Source organism: Eschrichtius robustus, chromosome 5 (genome assembly GCF_028021215.1).
Source record: "Eschrichtius robustus isolate mEscRob2 chromosome 5, mEscRob2.pri, whole genome shotgun sequence".
Taxonomy (NCBI): Eukaryota; Metazoa; Chordata; class Mammalia; order Artiodactyla; family Eschrichtiidae; genus Eschrichtius; species Eschrichtius robustus.
Window position 1 is genome coordinate 1,145,215 of NC_090828.1, and position 19,146 is coordinate 1,164,360.

Genomic DNA, 19,146 nt, shown 5'->3' on the forward strand with positions numbered 1-19,146 from the left:
AGTGTTATTCGTCCATTCGGGAACCTCTGGCCCCAGGAATGATGGAATGATTCCCATACACCCGACCCACTCCTCTGTGAGACCAGTGGTCTGTGTTACGTGCCATATGGTGCACGGCGGTGCTCGAGAACCTTAAGGCTGTGCTGTCAGATAAGTGTAGCTATTTATTTATTTGTTTATTTTTAAAAATTTATTTGTTATTTATTTATTATTTATTTTTGGCTGTGTTGGGTCTTCGTTTCTGTGCGAGGGCTTTCTCTAGTTGTGGCAAGTGGGGGCCACTCTTCATCGCGATGCGCGGGCCTCTCACTATCGCGGCCTCTCTTGTTGCGGAGCACAGGCTCCAGACGCGCAGGCTCAGTAGTTGTGGCTCACAGGCCTAGTTGCTCCGTGGCGTGTGGGATCTTCCCAGACCAGGGCTCGAACCCGTGTCCCCTGCATTGGCAAGCAGATTCTCAACCACTGCGCCACCAGGGAAGCCCAGTGTAGCTATTTAGATTTAAATTAAATTAGAAGTTCAGTCTCTCAGTTGCACTAGCTATATTTCAAGGTCTCCGTGTGTTTGGAGGGTAGTGTCTGGCTAGTGGTAGCCATCCTCGACAGAGCAGATATCCTATCACTGTAGAAAGTTGTGCTGGACAGTGCTGCCTTAAGGGCTGTCGGGGCCCTGGAGGAAGATTGTATAGGTGAGGGCTGGGCAGTAACAGGACCTGGCCTGCCTGTCCCCATTCCACCTCGCCCAGGCCTGCCCAGAGACTTAGGCCCAGAGGGGATGCCTGCAGACCAGCGAGGGTGCTCAAAGAGCTAGCATCAGGGGGATCTCAAAGCCATGGAACCAGAGGGGCCACCAAGATGCTGTCATCATCGCGTAAGAAGTCAGACCCTTAGGGAGAAGGGACTTTTTGGCCTGGAATCCAACCCACCTCTCTCCCCTGATCAGTCTCCCTGTGGCAAAGTTGGGGCCTGACTCACAACGCACTTAACCTCGATGGCATCCCTGAGTAGCGTTTGATCCTTCTGGGCTCAGTATCCCAATCTGTCATCCATGTGATCCTGCCTGCCCTCCTCCCCGGGTGGGGGGCTGGGTGGGAAGGACGCCTGAGTGGGAGGACACATGTTCACTGATTCAGAGCACCTGCACCGAGGCATCTCTTCAGTTTTTCCTATGTGCCATCTTAGCTGGGGGGACACAATCTCCTTATAGGGGCCCCACCCCAAACTCGCCAGTCACCTGGAGGAGGGGGTTCAGTCCTGCATCCGAGGCTCAAGAGGGAAGAGAACTGGGGTCTGATCAGTCCTCTATGCCTTCAGGTGGCCCAGCACCTGCCCAGGTGCCAAGGGCAGAGTGCTTTAGATGGCACTCCCAGTTTGACCAGCCTTTTGGAGCCACCGACCCCCCACCAGGCCAGTGGGGCTGGAGTTAGAAGACCTTCAGGAGGACCGTGTGTGGGCACCCACACTAGCCTGCCCTAGGCACCCGCAGGCAGGTCTACCAGCCACCTGCACACTCAGGGTAAGTTAACATCAGGGGGCTTCTCGCCCTCCTGGTCCCCTGGACTTGGGTGAGCAGGGATTGGGTCTCATCCCTTCTCTCCTGGGCACCTCCCAGCGGCCAGTTCTGCACACAGAAGGGGTGGAATGGGGCAGTCCTGCAGGTCCAGAGGGGCTGTTACCACTTCGAAGGCCACAGGGGTCGTCTCCACTCTCCACCCTGTTCCTGTCCTGCAGAGGACACTGCCTTCAGTGCTGGGGGCGGGGCACTGCCTTGCTGACAAAGGTCCAGGGTGGCTGCGGTGCAGTCCTCCTCTCACTCCCGCCCCAAACCGCTTAGGGGAGAGGAACCTGAAAGTCGGCACTGCTACAGGCTGGGGTTTCTCCCGTAGGAATTTTCATACACCAGCCTTTTGATGATCAAATCCTGGCTGGCTTGGGTGGGCTGATGCAGCTGACACTCCGCCTGCACCCCAGCTTTCCCCGGATGCACGTGGACTAGGTACCCCTATTCAAGTGCGCTGGCACTGGGAGGGGAGTGGGTCCCTGGCCTCACTTGCCAGCGGGTGGACACGGAGGCAGGAGGGCTTCCAGGAAGCCTGTGGTGTTCAGATGGGGGCTGTGTTGTCCCTGGGTCAGAGGTCCTAGGGATACCTGGGCCTCTGGTGGCAGCCAAAGTTGGATGGTTCTCAGAATGGAGCTGGTGGGACAAAAGGCTGATGTGACCCACAGATGTCCTTCAGCCTGGCCCAGGCTCTGACATCCTGGCAGCCCTGTCACCCAGGGCCAGGTCAGCAGGTGAGGGGGCGTGCCAGCAAGGGTGTCATGAGCACACAGGGTAAAAATGTGGGCTCAGGTCCTGGCTCCTGACCTCCTAGCTGGGCAAACCGCTCAGCTCACCTGAGGTTACAGGTGGAGCCACTGGAGCCTCACCCGCCACGTGGAGACAACAGCAGGAGCTTGTTTACGGGGTTGATGAAAAAGTGACACGAGCTATGAGGGGCTTGTGGGGAGTAAGTGGCAGCTGGCAAGCCTTCCATAAAGGTGTGAAAGTCGGGTTAGCCACGAAGAGCTGCATTTGGGTTATGACGAGGGCTGTGGCTCTCGGACATGGGGGCTGCCGATTGGTGACATCGCACCGGGCTGGGTGCTGACCCGCAGGGTGTGGTGTGTGCTCTGAGCCAGGGACCGTCACAGCTGGAAGCCCAGGTGCAGGAGCAAGAGGGCTGGGGAGGAGGAAGACCCTTTCACAACCACCCCAGTGCCTCACTCACAGAGTGTGAGCTTCCCATCCCCACAACTTTGGGCTCTGCTGGGTCAGAGGTCTTCATCTGCAGGTAGGATGCTTCCATCTGGGGACACACCTGGACGGGGGACTGAGACACCACTTAACCATTTGGGGCTCAAGCCTCAAATCAGGAGTTGCTCTGCTGGGTGAGGTGACTGATCCTGACTTTTCTTTTCTTTTTTTTTTGGCCGCACCATGCGGCTTGCAGGATCTTAGTTCCCTGACCAGGGATTGAACCTGGGCCCCAGGAGTGAAGGCACCGACTCCTAACCACTGGACCGCCAGGGAATTCCCTGATCCTGACTTTCAAGGGGCAGCAGGGCTTTGCTGCTGCTCAGGGGGGGCCAGGAGGAGGACGCTGGAACTCAGGGCGTTCTCCTGATGCCTCCCAGGACTCCCTGGTGGTACGGCAGAGGTCGCTGAGGCCACAGCGCCAGTGCAGGCAGGACCGCTCAGGGCTCTTCAGGATGAAGGCTCCAGACACCCGACTAGGAAAGACCAAGACCTGAGGCATTGGCTGAGGGTCAAGGAAAATGATAAACATCAACTGCAGTATTTTATTCATAACCTTGTTATGTATATATTTGTATATTAACCCGGTATTATATTATCTGTAACTCATATGTGTTACCCAATTTTTCCTTTACTCTTTCCCCACTATCTTATTTAAGGAGTGTTGCTGGTGATTAATTTTCTGGTATAGTCTTTAGGCTGTAGCGTGTCCAAGTGGGGTGCCTCTGAACCAGAAGAGGAATCAACAAGCTCAGACACATGGGTGGTCATTGCATTGTTGACATGACCTTGGCTGCAGGATGTTAGGCTGGGACTCATTGCTGTTGCTGAAACTGGGAGGCCAGTAAGGTAGGAGGTGGGTACGGACACTGAGACCCCCAAGGGTGCCCACATTGGGTGGTCTGTCACACAGCCTCGAACCCTCACTATGTGTCACAGCAGCTACAAGTCTGGAAACTGGGCCCTCACCAGCTGGATCCCATGTTGCGTTCTGTGATGGGACCAGTGTGAGGTTTGGGAAAGCCACTGTGGCTTGAGCAGGTGGCAGGCACGAGGTTCTGCCAGCAGCCCCCCAGAAGTCGCCCACATCAGAGTGGAAGGCAGCCAGGAACAGGGTGGCGGGTCTCTGTGACTCCTATACTTCCCCATCTCCCGACCTTGGCTCCCTGGCCTCCATCTCTCTGTAGTAAATGTGGTTTTGGCTAAAATTCCTCAAGTGGTTTTGATGTTCCTGACCAAGCTCTTGTCTAATAAACCTGCTGACCAGGGGAGGAACGATTCTCAGTTCTCTCCTCGGTGGACACACCCCTGCCCTACCGTCAAGGGGGGACAGAGACCTTCAGGAAGTTGCAGAACATAAAAAATCCGTGGGACGTGAGGCAGTAGAGGACAGACCACCCTCCCGTCAGTGCGTGAACTACCTCTTCCCACCCCGAGGCTGCAGGAAACTCTAAGCGCCCCCCTTTGGGGTTGGGCCGTCCTCAAGGGCTGACCCATTAGGGCTCAGTCGGGCCCGAGGGCTCTTCGGGCAGGCGGGACCGCGACTGCAGGGCCTCCTCGTACTTCTGGAGCTGGGACCAGAAGCCCGGGTTGGGCTCGGCCACCGGGCGGGCGCTCTTCACAATCTGCAAACGAGAGGCTTTGGCTGGACACCGCACAACATTGGCTGCAAGCTCCGCGGGCATCTCCAACGCCCGGAGGCCCCGCCCCCACGACCGGGCTCTCCTCGAAGCCCCGCCCCCACGAGCGGGCCCCCGCCCCTGCTTAGAGCCTCGCCCCGCCCAGAAGGCCCCGCCTCTTCCCGCCGGAAGCCCCGCCCACGAGAAAGTCCCGCCCTACCTGGAAGGCCCGCTCCCGCGTGAGGCCGCGGTGACGCATGAGGTAGGCGGTGCAGACGGCGGCCGAGCGGCTGCGGCCGTTCTTGCAGTAGACGAGGCAGGCACCACCGGCGCGCACCGCGGCCTCCATGGCGGCGCAGGTAGGCTCCAGGTGCGCCAGCAGGTCCTCAGCCGGGTCGTCGAATACGGGCACGCGCAGCTCGGTCACGCCGGGCGCGCGCGGGCCGGGTTGCTGGCGCGAAACGTTGACGCACAGGGTGACGCCCGCGCGCTCCAGCAGCTCCGGGGAGGCCGCCGCGCTCGCCCTCCCGAGGAAGAGCGAGGGGGCGACGCGCACGAACAGCGGCGGGGCGGCCGCGGCGGCCCCGCGGCGTCCGGCTCGTTCCGCTTCCATGACCGGCTCTCGGGCCCCCAGCCCGTGTGTGTATTTTGGGCCGTCGGGAGGCCGGCCGGGCGCCCCCGGGTCCTAGAGGCCTCCGAGGGGCGCCCCTCTTTCTCTCCCGGGGCGGGCCCTGTAGTGGTTGTGCACGAGCGGGCACGCCCACAAAACCTTGGCCGCCTCCTCATTGGCCAGGTCTAAACGGGAGAGGCCTCCTCTGATTGGCTGAGGCTGGGGGTTGCGGCCATTGGCTGGCCTGGTGGCCATCGGAAGAGTCTGAATGGCCGCAGTGAGGTGGGCGGGTTCGGGTTGCTGGGAGGAATGGGCCTCTCCTCGCTGGATACCGGAGCCCCGCAGGTTGCAAGCCGGGACATCTGAGAATAGCTGGTGCCTGTCCCTGCGAACGTGGAGGTTTCCAGCTGGGCGGGGCTCGGGGAGGTGCGCTTCTCAAGCTGTGGCTGATGTGCAGAGGAGCAGGGGACCTTGTCACAGATTCTCATCTGGGCACTGACCGGGATCCTGCACATGGTTTTGTAGGTAGGCCCCTTAATAACTGCTTCTCTTACAACCGCATAGCCAGGTGAGGTGCCCTTTAGTATAGCTTTATGTATATTCCTTTTTATTTGTTTCCTAATAAATCACCCTGTGTAATTTCTGCATTTTATTTTCTCTCTTATTGTAAAACATGGTTCATATAAAATAAAGCTACTTACGGTTAGCTTTTCATCATTTTTTCATAGACCAGTATTTTTGTTTTTATCTTTCTCAATTTTTTTTTTTTGCATTACTACTGTAACTTTAAAGAATTAATACCATTTAATTACACAGTTGCCATGTAAGAAGCCCTCTTCAATAGATTTTTCTGAGGTCCAGTGTCTTTCAGGGGCCGGTTTCAGTGAAAGGTTAACTGTCTTCCAGTCCTGCATGCATCTAGTTATTGCCGCTTCAATTCTATTCTGATAATATGAAAACATTTTTTCTGGTTCATCTGTATCATTTACTTAAGATTTGCAATCCGTTCTATTAGAAATTATTCTCCAGTACTCCCATGCCCCGCCCCCCCCCTCCCCATACAGAGTACTCAATAAACCTGACAAAATGAACCTGTACAGTCTCTCTGGGTGACCTTGATTCTCTCCATTCTAGCCAAAGCCACCAAGCATTGGTAACTGTCAGATCTTTTTTGCTACCTGGGGCTCTCCCTTGAGCTAAAGATTCAAATGTTGGTGTGTAACCAGGTCTTCACTGGTCTTCACAGGTCCAGACATCACCTACGTAGAGGCCTTCCCAGCATCCATTTCCCTCTTCTGTGGCCTAAGGAAGGATTCTGACTTTCCTGGGATGGGATTCCCATTTTCCCCAGAGTTCACGGGAGCCATCCAAGTAGGTGGAGTTTCCCTGTCCCCCAGCTCCAGAATCGGGCTTCTGATTACGTCCAGTCAGTGACGCCTATACCCCCATGATTGCTTCAGGAAAGGGCTTGGGCTGCCATATGAACCAAAGAGGAGAGAGGGGCTTGGAAACCTCTGTCCTCTCCTTATGACCACAAAGGGAAGCCAGCCTTGGTTGAAAGCACAGCTGAAGAAACGGTCCTCGAAGATACTGTTGGGCCACTGAATCAAACCAAACCTGAAGAGCCTCCAACTTCTGGGCTGTTTGGTTTCCTGAGCCATCCAATCACCCTTTACTGTTGGATATTTGAGGTGGATTTTCTGTTCCAAGGCCTCTTGACTGATAACCTCACACTCCTTCACCCCATGGAGTTAATGAGTCGGTAACAAGTCATCCTGAGTATCTCAAATCCATTCTCTCCACCTTGATTGCTGTGTTTACTTTGGGCCACTGTCTTCTGGGCTTGGCACCAGCCTCCTGAGGGGAGCCTTCCAGCCTTCCTCGCTGTAGCCGGAATACGCTTTTTAAAGCAGTGCTTTTCTGAATGTTGGTCCTGACTCAGCAAGTTGTGATCCGTTAGTGGGTTGTGAAATCAATTTTGAGGGTTTTGACCTGTATTTTATTTTTAGTAAAATGGTATAGAAAAGAATAGACTACATGAAAATATTAGGGTGCGTTCATGTAGCAGAGTGAGTTTTTTCCGCATAATTTTTTGAGTTATGTTTGTACTGGCTCATGATATGAAATGGGGTATTACAATGGGTCCCAGGCAAAAAGTCTTGAAACCTCTCAGAGCACACGTCTGACTGCACCGCCCTCCTGTGTAAAAATGTCTTGCTGCTTCTGTTTTTAACCTGGCATTCAAGGCCCCTCCTGCTTTGTCCTGTCCATCATCCTTTCTCTCTGTTCCCTTGTCAACTACAAATTGGCACTGGCCATCTACCTCTACAAGGATTAAATTATGAGCCGCTGCAGCTGCTGACCTTCAACACCTCCTGACAGGAGTTCAGGGCAGAGATCAGGAATGTGGCACTCTGTGCTCTAGGAAAAACTGGCAGAACAGTTCTTCAGATGGTTAGATATTTTCAGGAGAAGATTTTATGAGCCCAATTCTTGCATCTCCTTGTATCTAGAAAAGCACTAAAATCCTTCACGGTGACGTCTGCTCCTCGTGACTAGCAGAAACCTTCTGCAAGAAATACGTGCTTGATTGCATGTACTCTCCCTTCACCAAAATCACATATATACTGACCTCCCCGCTACCTGTTCAGAGCAGTTTCTCCGAGCTATCTGAAATGCTGCCTCCTGGGGTATTGTCCTCATTTTGCCCCCCAAAAAACTTAACTCATAATTCTCAGGTTGTGCTCTTTCTTTTTTCAGTCGACACCACCTGCCCACCACACCGTGGCCCCGTGGTTTTCAAAGCGTGGTCCAGATTTCAGCAGCAGCATCTGGGAACTTGGTAGGAATGCACATTCTCAGGAGTCCACCTACTCAGGACCTGCTGAACCGGAAACCCTGGGGGTGAGACACAGGAAGCTGTGTGTTACCATGCCTTCCATGTGATTCTGAAAAAAAGATAAAAACCTAACCATCATTTAGTTGATCTAAAAAGTCATTTAAAGCAAGATTTTTACCCATTCCCTTAAACATTGTATTTTGACCTACTACCTGTCATGTATATCCACTCACTTTCTTCTGATGAGTCATGATCACACATATACGTCTGCTCACTTTTCCCTGTGGGTCAGCTGAGGCGTTACTCATAGTGGCACTCGGTGCCCGGCCGTGACTTCCAGTTTCCCTTGCTTTCCTTCACGTGAACTTAAAAGCACTTGAGAAGTGATCAGCCAGTAGAATCCTTTTGGAATTTCTTAAAATATTTTTTTACTCACAAATCTTCTACGGTGTCTCACATGCATCTAATTTGATTGCAGTTTTTAAGTGGCTTTTGTTGACTTTTCAAAGCCTTCAACTGAATTTTAATAGAAATGCCACTCTTCTTCCCCATGCACACATCATCAGTCATATTTCACTAAATTTCATAACTATAATAGGTTCAGCCAGTATTTTCAGATTTGCGAACACCATCACTGGTCATTTGAACAGCTAACTTGCTGAAAGCCAGTCGTCCTAAAGGTCAGTTTGCTGAACTACTAATTTGCTGATTTTTACCAAGTTTATTCACCAATAACTAATATTCTTGAATATTGTCAATGAATATTAATATATTTTTCCTATGAAAACATTCTTTTGGAATATACTCTTCATCATTGTAGGACTTGTATCAACTTGTGGAAATAGGGCTTTTTAATTGTATACCTGGTTTTTAAAAATACCAGTGCATATATTCTTATGAACATAAGCAGAATTTCAGCATTTCATATTGCATTTTTTTCCAGTTTATAGAATTTTCCAGAACACCTTTTTTGGGCCACATGTTAGAATTGTTTTGCCAGCCTCACGAAGTTGTCAGATTTGCTGAAACAAATAGTTTTAGCTGCTGTTCAGTCAGTCTTTTATTCTGGGTGATATGTGAGTTTCCTAGAGTCAATGTAACAAAGCATTACAACAAACCCATAGGCTGAAAACAACCGAAGTGTATTCTGCCCTCTGTGTTGGTGTCTCCAAATCTCCCTCTCCTTGTAAGGACACTAGTTACTTGGTTTGGGGCACACCCGAATCCAGTCTGACCTCTTCACTTGATTGCATCTGTAAAGACACTGTTTCTGTATAAGGTCATTCAGAGGGGTTAGGACTTCAACTTATCCTTTTTTGGGGGGGGGGGTGGGCACTGCTCAACTCACAGCAGGTGGTATGGTTTAACAGGAAGTTTTAGTTGACTGCTTTTCTTTCTCTTTTCACAAACAAGTTTTAAAGGCAGCACGGTTTGTCTCTGCTTAGCTTCGCAAGCTGCAGTTGGAGCAAAGCAAAGATGGGACCTGAGGGGAAAGGATAAGAGGTAGAGAGGGGATCTAGGAACCAAGGTGGTATTGGGGGGCTGAGAGGGGAGCAAGGGAGAAGAAAGAGGTGAATTGGGAGACAGATCGCAGGGTGGAGGAAGTGCCCCTGGAACCCTGGGATCCTGGCACAGCTGCCTTCTTCCCACCACTCCAGCTCGTGGGGGGGCCTGGTCATCAGGTTTTCTTATCCCTTTCCCCTGTTCTCAGGGGCAGTCTGCGTCGAGAACCCCAACCCCTGCGCCTCCAGAGAGCCCCTCCTCGCTCGCTCTCCAGGAAGCCACGACTGCTTCAGTGGCAGAAAGGCCTCATGCTCTTTCCCAGCCTTGTGTTTGTGCACGTACTAGTCCAGTTCCCTGAAATGCGCTCTCTCTTCTGTTGAGAGAGCTCCTACTCATCCTCTGAAACCCTACTTAGGAATCTTCTCCCCATAAAGGTTTCCCCAGTGACCCCTCGGTCCAGACAGCTAACACTTCTCTCCCAGTGACCCTCGGCTCCTCCCTTATCTTGTTCCCCAACCAGGCTGTGAGCTCCTGCTCTGTGCCTTCCACAAACACTAACTGAACGGAAACGACCGGCTTTGGAGTCAGGCAGGGCTTGATCAAGTATTGGCCCTACCGTGTCCTAGCACGTGGCTGTGGACAAGTTAATTTACTCCCTTGTGCCTCAGTGTCCTCAGGTGTCACACGGGGCCTCTGAGCTCTTCCCGGGGGGCGTTGGGAGCTTTTAGCGCTATCTCCCCCGGGGAGTCCCTGACCCAGAGGCCGACCCGCCGTCCTCTGCTTGACGGCGAGATGGGTGTCCGAGGTGGAGGCCGCCGGCCCAGGCTCAGCAAGCCGGGTGTGAGGGTCTCCGCGGGGCACCGGGCGCGGCGCGGGCCGGGGGTTGGGGGCGGGCGGCCCGTGGGCCCTGTGAGGTCACAGAGGGGAGCCCCCTGCCCTACCCGGGACGCCAGGGGGTGTGGGTGGGCCGTGGGTATGGGCGTGGCCGGGCGCGGGGATTGGCCGGGACCCGGAGCCGCCTGGGGCACGGCAGGCCGGTCTCCAGGGAAACCTGACTCCTGCACCCTGAGCTGTGCCGAGCGGAGGCTGGCGAGCGGGCTGCGCTGCGTGTGCCACAGGCCTGCGTAGACCCTGTGCGGTCGGTGAGAGCTCTCCGAGCTTCGGTGCGGCCCCGCGGCAGGGGCATGAGTGGGGACATCCCCGAGCTGCGTGCAGGCGGCGGTGGGGGGCCTGTGCGTGGGCTCCACGCCCCCTGGGTCTGGCCCGCTGTTCTCGCTGGGAGGGGAGCAGAGCAGATTTGGGACCCGACGTGCGTGAGAGGGTGTGAGTGTGGGGTTGCGTGGGGACCGGGTCCTCGCCGCCCTGGCTCCCGAGGCCCGCGGGGAAAGGAGGAGCCTGCTGTCTGTGGCCCCAAAACGTGGACCTACTGTAAGGTCGCAGGAGGGTAGCCCAGCCGGTGCTTCCTGTGGTTCTAGGGACACCCTCGGGGCGCTGGAGGAGGTTTCCCTGGGCGGTTCCAACAGGGTCAGGATGTCCGCCTTGTTAGGGGAAAGGGCCTTGTTCCTCTGAGGCCCATGGTGCTGTGGGCGGGTCCGGGGGCGCCTGCCAGGACCCCTGAGGGCGAATGTGGGTCCCCGGCTTTGCTTCCAGGTTCGAAGACGAGAGACATGGAAGATCGTTATTCCTCAATCTCATATTACGAAATCCCAAATGCTGACAATTCTGAAAACCAGGTGGAGGAGGGGGGCAGTGTGCCTGCTGCTGCCGGGACCCCGGAGAGCTCCATGCTTGGCACCAAAAGGTGTGGGAACCCTCCCCAGGGTTGTTCCTTCTGAGGGGGTGGGAATCTGTCCTGGCCCCTCTCCTTGGCTTGCAGATGGCTGTCTGCTCTCTGTGTCTTCTCATCATCTCTCTGTGTGTCTCCCTGTGTCCAAACTTCCCCCTTGTATAAGGACATCAGTCACATTGGGTTCTAAGGACATCAGTCACATTGAGGTCACTTTCATGACCTCACGGTAGCTTGATCGCCTCTGTGAAGATGCTGTCTTCAGATACAGGCACACAGTCAGGTCCGGGGACTTAGAACTCCCAACATATGAATTTGGGTGGGGAGAGGGGGAGAGGAACACAATTCAACCCCTAACTACAGGTAAGAAAAAGAAAAACAAACCAATTCTGAGCCCCCAGACTTTAACATTGTTGCATGTGGGTCTCTATCCTTCCTGGCTTCTTTCTACAGACAAATAACAATGTGGCAAAGAGAGATATTTGTGTTTGCAGCAGGCGAATCCCTTCTTCGTTGGGCAGGTGCTTTGTTAAGCCTCTGTGGCTCATGGCTGGCATTTGAGGCTGGCTGGTGGAGGGGCTCAGTCTGAGGGTTCCCATGCGTGAGCAGCCCCGCCAGGCCGTCAGCCTGACGGCGGCACAGGTCTGTAGGCCAGAGACACCCCGGCACAGCATCCCCCAGAGAGCCCTTTAGAGTTGGGAAGGAGGTGGGGGTGGGTGTGAGGGGGCGAGAGGTGGGTCTACTTTTAAGTCAGTGCTTTCAGCTAGCAAGAGCAGGGAAGAGGCAAAGCTACCGTGGCACGTGCTCTGCCCCCTTGCTGCGCGCCTGCCCGTCCTGGCATCCTCCCCTCAGTCTGTGCCCCTTGCTAGTCAGCTTGCTGTCTCTCACACTGCTCTCAGACCCCTCCCCTGGCCCAAAGCTTCCTGTCCTGGTCCAGATGGAGTGTCAAACCAAGGGGAGAGGCCAGGGGAGGGGTGCACGCTGGGCTGGGGGAGGAGACAAGGCCCCCCAGTGCACAGTTGGAGTGGGGCAGCCACTGGGCTCCAAGCAGTGGGGCTGGCCTGGGCTGGAGAGGGCTGCCTGGCCCGGGCTCCAGGGCACTGCAGCCGTTACCCTTGTCAGACAGGCACAGCTGCACACTTAGTGCACTTTCCACTTCTATGTGACCCTGGGCAAGCACTGTGCCCCTGGTGCCTCAGTTTCCCTCTCTGGAGAACAGGGATAGCTACGCAGTCGGCCTCGGGGGTTGCTGGTTGAAATAAGATGGTGTGTGGTTCTCGGTACCCAGTGGCCCTAAGACCTTCAGCCAGCATCGGTCTCCCCTCCCCCTGCTCTTCGTCTTCCTAGATTCATCCCGGAGGCCCCAGAGGGGGAAAAGGAGGAGCCCGAGGGTCCCCTTAGGGAGCAGGACCTGAAGGAGGCCTACATCGAGCTCATCCGGGGTGTGCAGGAGTGGCAGGACGGCTGTGTCTACCGAGGAGAGTTCGGGCTGGACGTGAAGCTGGGATGCGGAGAATTCTCTTGGCCCACGGGCGAGGTAACTAGCTCCCCTCTCCTCCCCCGGTTCAGCCAACCAGAGAGACTTCTGAGATCACGTCCGAGGTTCGCCTGGGTGTCCACAGGCTGCAGCTCGGGAAACTGTGACTTCAGAGGGTAAATTCTTATTCTAGGCAAATTTTTAAAAATTGCGAATTACTGTCGAGAGTTGTATATTTGTATTGATGAAATTGCCTTGTATTTAAGCTCAAACAGAAAAAATGGATCTTTCTAAAAGTGAAAGTGCACTTTTGCGCCGCTGCAGCAGGCGGTGTCAGGACCTCCTCAGTGGGGACTCTGAGGGGCCCGTGGCAGAAGCTGTTGGCGCCACCTGGCGTCCCGGGAGGTGGAGCAGCCATGCGTGTGGCAAACCTGGGGGTGTGCTGTGGCCTGGGGGCTTAGTGCGCCTCCCCCAGTGGGAAGCTGGCTTCTGAAGGCTTCCCAACAATGTGTTGCATCCCTGCCAGCTGCACATGCGCTGGTGGAGGATTCTGCCCTGCTTGCAGGGTTGTGTGGTTCAGTGGAGACTTAAGTGCATCTTTTGCTTGCAGATAATAAAAACCGTCTGGAGGCACCGTAGGGGTGTGTGCATTTGGGGGGGTTGGAAAAGCATCAGAGGGCAGGACACCTGGCACTGAAGCTCTTCTGGGAAGCAGGCGCTGGCTGGCACAACCTCCTAGGGGCTGTGTAGGGTCCCGGCTCTGCCCCTCTCTCTTCCAGGCTTGGTTCTGCCTCTGGGGCCCCGGTTCACCTGGTTTTGGTGCCCAAGGCTGGGGGGCCTCGCCCAGCCCCTCACCTCCTGCACTTAGTCTCCCTAGTTCAGGGGAGAGCGGGGCAGGGAGGTGAGCGGGGGTCTTGGGATGGAGCTTGGGGAGCGGTGGGGGCAGGGAGGGGACAGCAGGAGCAGCTGCAGGCAGAGGCGGAGCTTCTGGGCCCCCAGCCCAGTCCCACCTGGAATGCGCCCCCAGCTTGGAGGAGCCTCCAGACCTCATGTGAGGACAGAGGCCGGGACCTGAGCCTGTGCTGAGCTTCTGCCAAAGAATGCACGGCATCGTGACCCCGATGACCCAAGCGCTGATTTTTGTTCAGCATCTGTTTCTTTAGTCCTTGGCTAGTTCCTCTTTTACCCAACAGTGTGGTGTCCAGTGGTCAGACAGCCCACGTTCCCAGCTGTGGTAGGTTGGGGCCCACTGACCGGTCCTCCTGGCCCCAGGTCCTCGCCGTGCAGGGGGACCCCAGCAGGTAGAGCATCAGCTTTGTCACTGCCTGGGGGGACGTCTGGGTCCACCGAGCAGGTGCTCCTGCAGCCATGGCAGCTCCTAAACCAGAGAGGCCAGGAGGACGAGAGGGCGTGCAGGCCGAGAGCAGCGGCTTTACACGCGTCAGCTGCCTCTGAGGAACGGGCCCGAGCGCGTCAGTCTGGCTGGTCAGATGAGGCTCCGGCTCTGTGTGGAGGAAGGATGGAGAGGGTCCTCCAAAGCTGCGCCCTCCTGGGAGCGGACAGAAACCCTCTCCCCTGCAGGCGAACCTGAGGAGCCCCCGGGGGGTTGGATTCTCCTTAGAGTTCCACACAAATGGTCTGCAACGTGGCACCTTTTTTCAGTTGGGTGGACTCTGATAGGCCCCCCCAAATCATACAAATGGAATGAATGTGGGCAGCAGATGGGCCGTCCCCCGCCTGGTGCCTCACTTCATTTCCCATGCAGCATGGAGTAGCGAAAGCCCACCAGTGAAAGGCAACGGAGGCAGATTGGTAGGTTTTTGGAGACCGAGGGTATACTAGAGGCTGGCTGGTAGCCGGAGAAAACTGGGGAAAAGGGAGCAGAGGGGAGGCTTGCAGAGGCCAGAGCAAGCCTCAACAAACCTCAGGGACCGTCTCTTCACAGAGCCTTCATTTGACTGGATCAGACTGAGGAGGAATTTACATCCCAGGACATTTTTGAAAGTAATAGAGCAATAGCTTGAAATCCATGGCGCTAATATATGGTGTGGTCATGAAAAGAGATGGTCAAAGGAAGCCCTGCCCAAACCACTGTCATCCAGGGTGGCTGTGAGTGACCCTCCACCCTGTCAGGGGCAACAGCTGAAGCTTCACACTGCAGGGGGTGGGGGGAGGACAGACACAAAAATAATTCAGCCAGTCAGTAAGCAAATAAGCAAATAACAATAACAAGCCCAGCACTGCGGGAGCACCAGTGCCTGGAGTGGCTACAGTATATTATCTAAATCGTTGTCTTCAACCCATAATTACGAGACATGCAAAGAAATGGGAAAATATGATGCATACATTGGAAGGATTAAAAAAAAAAAAGAGATAAACAACAAACTGAGAGCACCCAGATGTCAGATTTAACAGAGAAGGACTTCAAAGGAGCCATTTAAAGTATGTTCAGAGAACTAAGGAAGCCACAGTTCAAGAGGTCAAGGAAGGTATGATGACAACCTCTCAGGTAGAGAACATTCATAAGGAGATACATAGAAATTATTTTAAGAAGAGCCAAGCAGAAATTCTGGAATTCAAAATCAGTACAGTCACCAAAATGAAAACTTTACTAAGAGGGGCACAGCAGTGACAGAAAAAAGGAATCAGCAAACTTGAAGATAGATTGATAGAGATGATGCAATCAGAAGAAGAGAGAGAAAAAAAGAGTGAGGAAAAATGAACAGAACCTCAAGGAATGTGAGACAGCACCAAGCACATCAGCATATGTGTGATGGGATTGTGGGGAGGGGGGGATGGGACTGGGGTGGGGGGAGGGAGAGAGAGAGATTGAAGAATATTTGAAGAATTAGTGGCTGAAAACTTCACAAATGTGCTGAAAATGTTGATCTATACATCTTAGAAGACAAAGGAATTCCAAATAGGATAAATGCAGAGAGATCCACAAACAGACACATTATAGTAAAATTGCAGAAATCCAAGGCCCATGAGAAAATCTTGGGAGCAAGAAGAGAAAAATAACTCATTACATACGAGAGGATCCCATGAGATTAATTGTTGACTTAGAGGCTGGAAGATAGTGGGATGACATTCAAAGTGCTAAAAAAAAAAAAAAAAAAAAAAAACAACCAAAATTCTTAAATCCAGCAAAACTATCTTTTAAAAATGATGGCAAAATAAAAACATTCCCAGTTAAACAAAAGCTGAGAGAATTTATTGCTAGCAGACTTGCCTTAAAAGAGATTCTAAAGGAAGATCTTCAGGTTGAAAGCAGCCAACTGAGAATCCTATGTCCAGAAAAGGTAACTTTCAAAGATGAAGATGAAATAAAGGCATTCCCAGGTAAACAAAACCCGCTAGTAGTCTGGCCTTACAAGAAATACTAAAGGTGTTCTGAAAGCAAGTGATCAGGTGAAAATTTCTGTTTACACGAACACAGAGCACCAGCAAGCGTTATTATAAAAGACAGTATAAATAATATTTCTTGCCTTTCCTTATCTTATTGAAATAGCAATTATATAAAACAATAGGTATATAGTTTCTACTTCTGGCATGAGAGCATGAGGTGGTCCACAGACCCACTTCCAAGCAAGACTGTTGAAAATTATGATAATTTAAAAATCCAACCATTTAAAGTCTTGGTAAATGGTCTAAAGATCATAGAGCATAACATTTATTGAAGAAAATCAAATTTGGTAAGAACGGAGAATCTGTGGTATTCAGATCTCCCTTTCCCCTCAGCTCTGAATATAAGGGCTGTCTTTCTGGGAAGGGTAGATGTCAGCAATTCTCATCCTGTCCCCAGCCATCTGACTTTGGTATGTCCAGGGAGTGGGGCTTCATTTTTATGCTCAGCCCCCAATTTATGGAACAGAGGCTCAACCTTCAATGTGGTACCACTGAGAATACTGGGGCTCTGATCGTTCTTGCCCCAGCTAGTAAGGCAGAGGTTTCATGCTGGGAGAGGCAAGCTCAGAAGACCGGAGGCTATCATTCCCGACCTCCACTGACTGCTCAGGTCCTAAAGTGGGAGTGTCAATAAGAGGAAAGTGTGCTGTTGTCCCCACCATTGTCCCCAGCACAGCGCCAGAGCCATGGCTCAGAGATCTACCCAGGGGAGAAGCACACCATAAAACAGAGAGCACTGAACCTCACCTCAAAGGAAATTACCTCATTGGCAATAAAGCATGGAGACATTCAAGCCTAATGGTACTCTCAGAATCAGTGGAGGTTGTGGCGAAGGCAGTTGTTAAGGAGACTGTGGATTCATTAGAGATAAAGACTAAACTGTAATCTGGCTGGTTGCCAAAGAAACCAGGAAAGAGGCAGCTGGGAGGAGCCCTCCTGTGGTCAGAGCAAATCTCAAATACTGACCTTGGGAACTGTGCCTTCAATGAGCCCTAGTTTGATTGAACCAGTCTGTGAAGCAATTTATGCCCAAGAGCACTGTTGTAAACAGTAGAAGAATCAGTCAGCAGTCAATGGAACTAAACATCTGGGTGTGCTCCAGTAAGGAGACAGTCAGAGCCCTGCCCAAACCACAGTCAGTCCTGGGTGTGCTCCAGTAAGGAGACAGTCAGAGCCCTGCCCAAACCACAGTCAGTCCTGGGTGTGCTCCAGTAAGGAGACAGTCAGAGCCCTGCCCAAACCACAGTCAGTCCTGGGTGTGCTCCAGTAAGGAGACAGTCAGAGCCCTGCCCAAACCACAGTCAGTCCTGGGTGTGCTCCAGGAAGGAGACAGCCAGAGCCCTGCCCAAACCACAGTCAGTCCTGGGTGTGCTCCAGGAAGGAGACAGTCAGAGCCCTGCCCAAACCACAGTCAGTCCTGGGTGTGCTCCAGGAAGGAGACAGTCAGAGCCCTGCCCAAACCACAGTCAGTCCTGGGTGTGCTCCAGGAAGGAGACAGCCAGAGCCCTGCCCAAACCACAGTCAGTCCTGGGTGTGCTCCAGGAAGGAGACAGCCAGAGCCCTGCCCAAACCACAGTCAGTCCTGGGTGTGCTCCAGGAAGGAGACAGCCAGAGCCCTGCCCAAACCACAGTCAGTCCTGGGTGTGCTCCAGGAAGGAGACAGCCAGAGCCCTGCCCAAACCACAGTCAGTCGTGGGTGACTGTGGGCATACCCACGCAGCTGCACCTTGTGTGCAGCGGCATCAGAAGCTTCACGCTGCAGGGGGGACGTAGACGTCACAGCGTTAACCCAGCTGGCCACTGTGCAAATAACAGTAACCAGCCCCAGAGAGGGAGAATGATGATGAGAAATGAACAGGTCCCCGGAGAAAAGCGGGCGCCACCAAGCACATCGATATATGCATAACTGGAGTACCAGAAGCAGCGATGGGAGAGACAGGAGCAGGAAAAGTAGTCAAAGATATGATGGATGAAAACATCTCAAATTTATTGAAAAACGTCAATCTATACATCCAAGAAGCTTAATGAACTCCCAATAGGATAAATACAAAGAGACCCACAAACAGCTGACAGCTGAATGAGTCATCACTTACAAGGGAAATGCTGACAGTTAAATGATTTATCACTTACAAGGGAACCCCAATAAAATTAGCAGTTGGCGTATCATCAGAAGCAATGGAGACCAGAAGGTAGTGGGATGTTATAGTCCGAGTGCTCAAAGAGATAAACGTCAACCAAGAATCCTATATCCAGCAAAGCTAACTTAAAAAATGAGGGTGAAATAAAGGCATTCCCAGAACGACAAAACCCATAAGAATTTGTTACTAGTAGTCCTGCTTCACAGGAAATATTAAAGCAGGTGACTCCAGATGGAAATCAAATCCACATGAACAAAGAGCACTGGCAAAAGTCATTGTAAAAATGAATGCGTATTTTTCTTAACAGATTTAAAAAGCAATTTGCATACTAATTTATATATAAGCAATTTATATAAAAATTAGTATAAGTATATATGTATGAATTTTATTTACATATAATGTGTGCATATATGTTAATATATATTTATAGATGTGTGTGTATTACTGAGCCCATAACATATGGAAATGCAATATATTTGCCAATAACAGTACAAAGGAGGTGGGTAGGAGGAAAGATGTATTGTAGTAAGAAATGACTCCAGATGGCAGCTCAAATTGAGAAGAAGAAATAGAAAGACCCAGAAATGAAAAATAATAAGTTTAATATAGCAAAAGCTATAAATACATGCTTTTTTCAGCTTCTTTAGTGTACACAAAATTATATAACTAATCATAACACTGTAAGATTGGGTTTGTAACATTTACAGATGTAATATGTACGACAATAATGTCACAAAAAGGGAGGAAAGAGGCCAGAGCTATATAGGAGTTACTCTTTTATATCTCACTGTGATTAACTTAATATGGATCTGAAGCTGATATTGATAAGATTCATATGGTAAACCCTAAAGCAACCACTAAGGAAATGACAAAAGTATAGTTTACAATTAATGAAGAAAGTAAAAGTTACATTAAAAAGTATTCACTTAATGCAAAAAAGTAAATAAAGGAGGAGCAGAGGAACAAAAATATTAT

At 52.2% G+C, this 19,146-nt stretch overlaps 2 protein-coding genes and 1 long non-coding RNA gene across 9 annotated transcripts in view; 2 read left to right on the forward strand and 1 right to left on the reverse strand.

The window, feature by feature from the left end:
• The first annotated feature begins 255 nt into the window (after positions 1-255).
• On the forward strand, positions 256-3,333 carry LOC137765010 (uncharacterized). Its single transcript, XR_011074099.1, has 3 exons — positions 256-868; positions 1,312-1,513; positions 2,988-3,333. It is a non-coding gene; the product is annotated as an uncharacterized lncRNA (long non-coding RNA).
• DUSP28 (dual specificity phosphatase 28) lies at positions 3,317-5,155 on the reverse strand. Its single transcript, XM_068544102.1, has 2 exons — positions 4,631-5,155; positions 3,317-4,416 (listed from the first exon to the last, which is right to left on the reverse strand). Exons 1-2 carry the CDS (start codon positions 5,021-5,023, stop codon positions 4,288-4,290), a joined length of 522 nt encoding a protein of 173 aa, XP_068400203.1. The 5' UTR covers positions 5,024-5,155; the 3' UTR covers positions 3,317-4,287.
• Positions 4,639-19,146, forward strand: part of ANKMY1 (ankyrin repeat and MYND domain containing 1) — a 36,675-nt gene continuing 22,167 nt past the window's right edge. For 2 of the 7 annotated variants that reach the window (XM_068544096.1, XM_068544101.1), the window contains exons 1-3: positions 4,639-4,780; positions 7,781-7,924; positions 12,496-12,685. In XM_068544096.1, the coding sequence (XP_068400197.1) occupies positions 4,758-4,780; positions 7,781-7,924; positions 12,496-12,685 (357 nt within the window). In that variant the 5' untranslated portion in view covers positions 4,639-4,757. Of the gene's footprint in view, positions 4,781-5,331; positions 5,546-6,266; positions 6,392-7,780; positions 7,925-11,012; positions 11,164-12,495; positions 13,246-19,146 lie in introns of those variants that run through there. The other 5 variants (XM_068544098.1, XM_068544097.1, XR_011074098.1 and 2 more) reach the window with 5 other exon arrangements.